Source organism: Meleagris gallopavo, chromosome Z, assembly GCF_000146605.3.
Source record: "Meleagris gallopavo isolate NT-WF06-2002-E0010 breed Aviagen turkey brand Nicholas breeding stock chromosome Z, Turkey_5.1, whole genome shotgun sequence".
In the NCBI taxonomy this organism is placed as follows: domain Eukaryota; kingdom Metazoa; phylum Chordata; class Aves; order Galliformes; family Phasianidae; genus Meleagris; species Meleagris gallopavo.
The window spans coordinates 59,163,891-59,171,909 of NC_015041.2; the positions used below are offsets into that span (position 1 = coordinate 59,163,891).

General features: G+C 36.5%; 1 protein-coding gene across 1 annotated transcript in view; it reads left to right on the top strand.

Annotated features, from left to right (window-relative positions):
* Positions 1–8,019, top strand: part of PTBP3 (polypyrimidine tract binding protein 3) — a 36,280-nt gene that overhangs the window by 21,842 nt on the left and 6,419 nt on the right. The window contains exons 8-12 of the mRNA XM_010726130.3: positions 1,401–1,478; positions 2,212–2,297; positions 5,926–5,959; positions 6,576–6,668; positions 7,205–7,421. Of these exons, the coding sequence (XP_010724432.2) occupies positions 1,401–1,478; positions 2,212–2,297; positions 5,926–5,959; positions 6,576–6,668; positions 7,205–7,421 (508 nt within the window). The remainder of the gene's footprint in view (positions 1–1,400; positions 1,479–2,211; positions 2,298–5,925; positions 5,960–6,575; positions 6,669–7,204; positions 7,422–8,019) is intronic.

Consider the following 8,019-nt stretch of genomic DNA (forward strand, 5'->3'; position numbering starts at 1 on the left):
ATTTTATGAATGTTTTGAATTTTAAAATCTTCCTCACCCATTCAGTATGGGCAGAAATACATGAATGACTGTGCTTTGAAAGCTACCTGCTGGCTGTAAAGCAAATGATTTTACAAATGAAACATGCATCAAGGAGTTCCAGATCTTTCTGCATTAGTTTTGTTTGACTACTTTTACATATATGATTTTGGTATCAGTGTGCAACATGCAGATCTCATTTGGCAGAATGAAAGCTCTTTATCTCTTCATTAACATTTCCATTACCATTCTTGGACTGTGAATAAGTGATTAGTATCTTTATTCATATCTTTATTGCCAGAACTTGTCAGCATAATGCACACACTGGTGTATTATGAAGAACACAGTGGCATGCTTTGGTCTGATGAATGTATTCCATTGTTTGTATTAAAGGTGCTTTGACACTACAGATAAGAGGAGGTGTGACATTATGCAATATTTATGAGTACTTGATCTCTTTCATTTATTGTTATTGTGATTCATAACTGATACTTCATATGGTGCTGTATTATTTGTATCAACCATTTGTTAGTGAGCATAGCTCACATCACATCAGTGATGAAAGTCTGAGTACTAAAACACTGCAGATTTGTATGTTTCATGTAATGATTGTGTGTCTTGATTTAAGATAAAAAGCCAACAGTCCAGAGTGCTAACATATGAAAGAATCCAGAAGTCAACTTGCATCTAACACAACCTTACTTGTTACCCAAGGTAGTGCTTAACTCCACATAGTAGCATGAAAGCCAGTGAGCCTCCTTTGAAGCAAGATCTTTCTACACTGGTATTCCAAATCTGTTCAATGCTTGTAAATGCAGGTGCTGGTTTTTTAAATGTATTTATACTGGAAAGGTGCTTCTGCTTGAAAAGAAAAATATACTTTAATAGCTACTAGAATTCAGAAATTCACACTGATTTTGGTTGTTTAATTATGTAGCCATACTTTCTCATAAATATCTAGGAAATAGTGATATCTCATCATTGTAAAACATTGCATGATTTACTTCCAGAAAACTTCTGGAATGTATTTCAGTTTTATTAACAAAAAATATACTTAGCAAACACTGCACCACAGATGTCTAAACTTCAATGAATGCTAAACTATGCTGGGCTTTCATTATAAAATTTGCCTAAATTGCATTTTAGAGAGGGACACTGAGAGACATGTAATATTAGATTTAAGAAGCAACTAAAAAATGTAAACACAGAAATGTGGATTTCAATTAGAAGGGTTTTTTTAATTTTATTCAAACATTTATAGAAGATGTAATAACAGATGAAAGCGAGAATAGCAGCGTTGGCAGCTGCCTCATTCCTGAAGTCTCTTCTGTTTTCCAGGAATGTTAAAGTCTCTGTTTTAATTAGATGTTTTCTATCACTAGGGTCCGAAGGTATCATCTTCCAACCACAAGTAGGGACTGGTGGATTTGTCCCGTTTGCATACATTCCTCAAGGGCCTGGTAATGTTCTATCTTCAATTTAAAAACAAACAAACAAAAAAAAAAACCATGCATGCACCAAACAAACAGACAAAAAAATCTAGAGCCATCAGTGCTTCCATTTGCATTTGGGGCTAGCAGTCTGTCAGAATACACCTGGCTTCAAAGCGGTGTGTGTTAAGTGTAGCAGTCAGAACACATTTTCGTTATTCTGGTTCTCTTTGTGTATCATAGCATTCTTGCCAAATTTCTTGCCATAATAAAAAACATATGTTGATATAATTTTTAATTTAATAAATGAAGAAATGTAATGCTTTGGAAAAGATTACCTGCAGGAGAAGAAATTTTAAGTATCTGTTTTTCTAAGAATTGAAAGTCATCTTTGACATTCAAAGGGTAAAAGAAATCTTCTCTTTTCTAAATATAAAATGAGAACTAAGTAGTCTTCTAAACATGGCAATCTGTTCCTTCCTAGCACAGGATAAACTCTGGGCTGCAATTTGTATCCCCTTTTCAATGGATCTGTTGCTGTGGCTCAATATTTCTTTATCACAAGAGAGGAAGTGTATTTTGCTTTATTAATCAGATACTAGGAATACCTTAACTTCCAAATATTATTTTTATTGAAGATCAAGTTTTTTGTTTTGAAGAGCCTAGTTTGCTTTTGTCTTCTAAAATGTCTCAAGTGATGCTGTAAGTACAATTTCAAATCTTTCAATTTCACCTCTACCTGGAGTACTTTCTTTTCTTGCAGTTACCACATCTGTGGCATCTGTACAGATGAGTAATCCAGGTGTTCCAGGAAATTCTGTTTTACTGGTCAGCAACCTCAACCCTGAGGTAGGTTTGAGTAGTACTAATGCAAGTGACTACTTGTACCAGCTGCCAGAATCCTTACTGCAAATTAACTTTAGTTGAAGCAACAAATGATCAAAGTTCTATGCTGATAATACCAAAATCTGAGCATTACTTATGGAGCAGATCGTCTTGAGGGAGATCACACAGTGTATGCAGGACAAGCTAGAGATCAGGCCCAGGCAGCATGGGTTCACCTAAGGCAGGTTCTGCTTGACAAATCTAATCTCTTATGATGAAGTGACCCACCTGGTGGATGAGGGAAAGGCTGTTGACATAGTCTGTGTAGATTTCAGGAAAGCCTTTGACACTGTCTCCCGCAGTATTCTTCTGGGGAAGCTGGCAGCCCTTGGATTGGACAGGTACACTCTTTGCTGGGTAAAAAAACTGCCTGGAGAGCTGGGCCCAGAGAGTGGTGGTGAATGGAATTAAATCCAGCTAGTGACTTGTCACAAGCAGCGGTTCTCCAAAGGTTGGTACTGGGGCCTATCCTCTTAAATATTATTACTGATGATCTGGATGAGGGCATTGAGTGCACACTCAGTAAATTTGTAGATGACACCAAGTTGATAGGAAGTGTCAATCTGCCTGGGGGTGAGAAGGCCCTACAAAGAGATCTGGGCACGCTGGCTAGCTTGTCTGGGGCCAGTAGGATGAAGTTCAGCAAGACCAAGTGTTGAGTTTGTTCTTTGGCCACAACAACTCCAGGCAATGCTACATGCTTGAGACAGAGTGGCTTCTATGTAGAAGAAATGGACCTGGGGGTATTGATTGATGTTTGGCTGAACATGAGCCAGCAGTGTGCCCAGGTGGCCAAGAAGGCCAATGGCATTCTGGCTTGTAGCAAAAATGGTGTTGCCAGCAGGAGCAAGGAACTGATCATCCCTCTGTACTCAGTATTAGCAATGCTGCACTGAAAATTGCGTTCAGTTTTGGACCTTTCAGTGCAAGAAAGACATTGAGGCCCTGGAGTGTGTCCAGAGAAGGGAAACAAGGCTGTGAGGGGTCTGGAGCACTGGCCTTATGACAAGCAGCTGAGGGAACTGGGATTGTTCAGTCTGGAGAAGAGGAGGCTCAGGGGAGACCATATCGCTTTCTACAAATACCTGAAGAGGGGTTGTGGTGAGGTGGGGGGATCAGCCTCTTCTCCCGTGTAACTAGTGATAAGACTAGAGGGAATGGCTTCAGGTTGTACCAAGGGAGATTCAGGTTGCATGTTACGAAAACATTCTTCTCTGAAAGAGTGGTCAGGTGCTGAAACAGGCTGCCCAGAGAGGTGGTGGAGTCACCAACACAGGAGGTGTCCAAGAAACACTTAGATGTGATACTGAGGGACATTGTTTACTGGGGAAATATTGGTGATTGGTGAAGGGTTGGACTGGATGATCTTAGAGGTCTTTCCCAACCTTGGTGAATCCACGATTCTATGACCTCTGTTTTCGTTTGAGCAAATTTCCATTACTGATAAAGCTTAGAAATTCTGTTCAGCAGTGAAAAGGTTCTAAGCACAATTTACTTCAGGAAAAAAATAGTTTAGTAATGTAATGGTGAGTTTGTAATTAGTGAACTGTCTGAGGTTATACATGCAAAATGTTTGAGGTAGTACACAACATAGGGCTAAACTCATTGATACCTCAGTGATATTACAGTTCTTAAGGTGCCATTTTTATCATTAGAAAAAGTAAAGAATTTTTCATTTGATATATGAGAAGTCATGTTTTCATCTTTCTTTCTCTTCTCTCTGGTTTCTCTTCACTTTACTTTTTTTCAAAACATTGATAGAACATTCCTTGTCTTTCATCCCAGAGCAGAGGAGCTGAGGAAAGGCCTTATGGAGCTGCAGCTCCTCACAGGAGCTGTGTCAGAGGAGGTCAGGGAAAGGCTGTGCCCCAGAGGGTGGTGGGCATGGCACAGCTCCTAGGGGCAGGGCACGGCCATGAGCTGCTGGAGCTCGGAGCATTTGGGCACCGTTCTCACACACAGGGTTGGGGTTTGTGTGGCGCTGTGTGGAGCCTGGGCTTGGAAGGGACTCCTAAGGACCACTGGATCCAACTCAGGATATTCTGTGGATTCCAGTTTGGCAAGCTTTTTCAGATTGAAGAGGAAGGCATGGGTGTCTTTTGGTATGACATATCTATAAATCCATTTTTTAACGTCAATAAATATGTCTATTCACTTTTTATAGTATCGCATAATTGTTTTTTCTCCTATGTGTTCGCAATAAAACTGCCAAGGACAACTTGGGTAGTTACTTTTGCAGTGCTTTGTTTCTTAGCCTTGCACTTGTCACTCAGACTTTACATTAATCTATACTTAACTAGAAGCAATTTACATCTCTTAATAAGTATGCTTTAGAAAGGCCATAACATAATACAGAATTTTACTTAACTGCTGATAAGCAATTCTACTACAGTAATGTAAAACTCTTGTTTGTTTTATGCTCTCATTGGATTCACTTAACCATAAAACTTATGAAATTAGGAGGTATTGTCAAAATGGAAGTCATTCATATTTCAAAAGTTTAGAAGTCTGTTGACCAATTCCTTTAATCTTTAAGTAATTGCTGTATTTCATACTTTTTTTCTTACTAGTAATTAAATTTCACATTAAGCATAAAAAGAAAAGCTATAGATTCAGACTGTAAGACAAAGCAATTTTGTCAGTGTATCTTATCAAGTAATTAGATTTCTGATGAGCTTTGTACAAATAATTATTTAAGATGGTTTTCTGAGCCTCAAGAAACTGTACTTTTTCAGAGTAGGGATATGTGAAGCATAGATCAAATCTATTTTTAGGACTTTGCTGCTTTACTTAATACTAATTATATCTAAGAAGTTACCATTTAGAACGTTATCCTGCAATGCATAATACAACATAAATTTTTAGTGCTCGCTATGGGCAAAATTCTTGTCCCAGCTGAATAATGTTCGGGTTGATTAGAGTGCAAATTCTCTTCTTTGGTGACTGGGAAACTTGGTACATTAGGATTTAATGAAAAATCTCTGAAAAAAAACTACTTATTTCAGGCTTTCTTTTCAAAGCTTTTAATCAGACAAAATTTAATTATCACTCCATATGTGCTTTATGTATAAACAATTAAATACTGTGCATATTAGTAATGTATGGTCGCCGGGACAACATTTAAAACAAAGCAAATACATGTTGCAGCAACAAGTTTTAGTTTTTTAGGTGGTATCTGCAGTTTAGAGAAGACAAATGACTTATTGCATGCTCTTTTCTACTTTTAGCGTAGCAAACTGCTTTGATTTATCAGTGTATGAAATGCTGTCTTAGAAAGTTTAGAATAATTTCAAGTAATTAAGCCACTTAACATATTAATAATTTCTCCAGCATGACAGACTGAGTTTTGAGTGGTGAAAAAGCATGAGCTGAAGTGTTAGCCTATTTATGTATTTGATATGTGCATAATAAATATGCATTAACAAGAATGAATATGCCCTAATTACTGATGCAAATGGCTTTTAGTGAAATGGTTTAATGGTATTAGTGTTCAGAATGTCTCCCATTCTTTTAGTTTACCATGTGCTTAAGGTCTAGCTTTCTTTATTTGCCTGGCTTTAAAAATAATACACTCATTTTATCGTTTAAACAGGCCATCACACCACATGGACTTTTCATCCTATTTGGTAAGATATGTCAAATATACCTTTAGAAACTACAGGGCTAGAGTTCTTTTTATTTAAGTGGCAAATGGTGATATTAAATTTCAGATAATTAAACTTCAGTGTTCCTGTTTTTGTCCAGAAAATGCAAAAGAGAATGTGCTGGTTTTAAATGATGGTCTTTTGAGTCAGTGTCTGTAAGACAGAGGTACCAAAAAGAAGAATTTCACTGTGTATTCTGATTTCTTCACTATAAAGAATGGCAAAGAAAAGTAAGATGAAAAGCAAAGGCTGTCTCGGAGGAAAAGGGCATATTTGTTATTAGCAGGGAAGAATGTTGACATGGTAATGTTTTAATACTCCTCCGTTGAGAGGACTTTTAATGCTTGCCCTACTTAACAGCTGAACATAAACATGCAATTTTATCACTAAGATCCTACTTGTTGATGTGTTTTTTTTTCCCCTATTTCTGAGCCTCAAAAAATAATATACAAGCTTGAAATATCTCTTTCATATTAATGTTCTAACCAAGCTGTTTAATTAGATGATTATTCTTTGTTAAGCTAATTTTAGTGAAAAGCAACAGACTTGCACATATGCTTTTTGTAGTAATACAAAATTTTTTTCTGAATTTTCATAGGTGCCTTTGGTGACGTGCTTCGTGTGAAGATCATGTTTAAAAATAAAGAAAATGCTTTGGTTCAGATGGCAGATGCAACCCAGGCTCAAATAGGTACTGATTTTTAAGGCAGTTATGGTCCTAACTATCATGAATATGATAAAGCTCAGGAGTTAGTGGCACTATTAACCTAATTAAATCCATCATTGCAAACTCTTCTATATATTAACTTTTGCTTTCAAATGTTGATACTGATTAGCTTGCTTTCATGTAAGCAAATGGTTTTCCTGTAGTGGCTTAAAAACAACCATACAAGTCTTAATCTAATAAATGTTTCTATTAAAAAATTGTACAGTTTTCTTGTTTATCATATTAATAAATCATACATTTTTCCTATACCTTATCTTATTGCTAGCTGTTTAAGAATAATGCCATTTTGTATTTCCCTTGCATTTAGACTTGCACTTGTCAAGTTGTAATGATATGAAGGGAAAGAAACTTAGTCCACTTTGTAGAGATGGAGCTTGCTGTTTAAATTGAGGATGTGAAATCTGACGCTAAATAGAAAGCAAGAGCAGTATCCAAAGAACCATTTTTAATTCCCCTCCAATCATCTATTTTTGTGTTCAAATGATATTTCCACTGATTAGCTATCAGCAACTTGAATGGACAGAAGATTTATGGGAAGTTTATCCGTACAACTTTCTCAAAACATCACAATATTCAACTCCCTCGTGAAGGACAAGATGACAATGGTCTGACAAAGGACTATAGCAATAGCCCGTTACATCGCTTTAAGAAGCCTGGCTCTAGGAACTTCCAGAATATCTTTCCTCCATCTGCCACCCTACATCTCTCCAACATCCCGTGAGTACCAATGTGTATTATCTTCATGGAAGGAGAATTTTTCTTAGGTTATGTTCTTAAAGCTGCAAAATCTAACTGCTATAAGCTGTGAATTTTCTTGATCTTCTGTGTCTTCCTAAAAATGGGTCATTTCGCTCTGTAATTAACAACAAGCAAATTGTTTAACTGCCACAGTTTTTATTGTTAATGAAGAGGATAATGGGTTGAAAGTAATTGCTCTTCTTGACAGGTTTTAATATATATTTTCTTGAAAAAAATGATTTTTTTCGCATCTGAAGTTCTGTGTTATAAATTTTCATGGAATATTAAAGACATGCTTTTTGAGAGTTACACTGCATCAAATTTAAGATTAATGTTGTTATATAATGTTGATACAATTTTTAGTCATTCTGTTTAAAGAATGGTCTTTACACTCATTCAGAAAGCTTACATAAAGGGAGTTATTAAGAAAAAGTTATTAAGAAGCACGTTCTCTAAAACTGAAGCAACCTTTTTTCCTTGCTAGAATGTTGTTAACAGTGTGTGAAGTGATAGCTCAACGTAAGTTTGCACAGGGTCCTTTTGTTCTCCAGTTATTCAGAGGAAAAAAAAAAGGAGG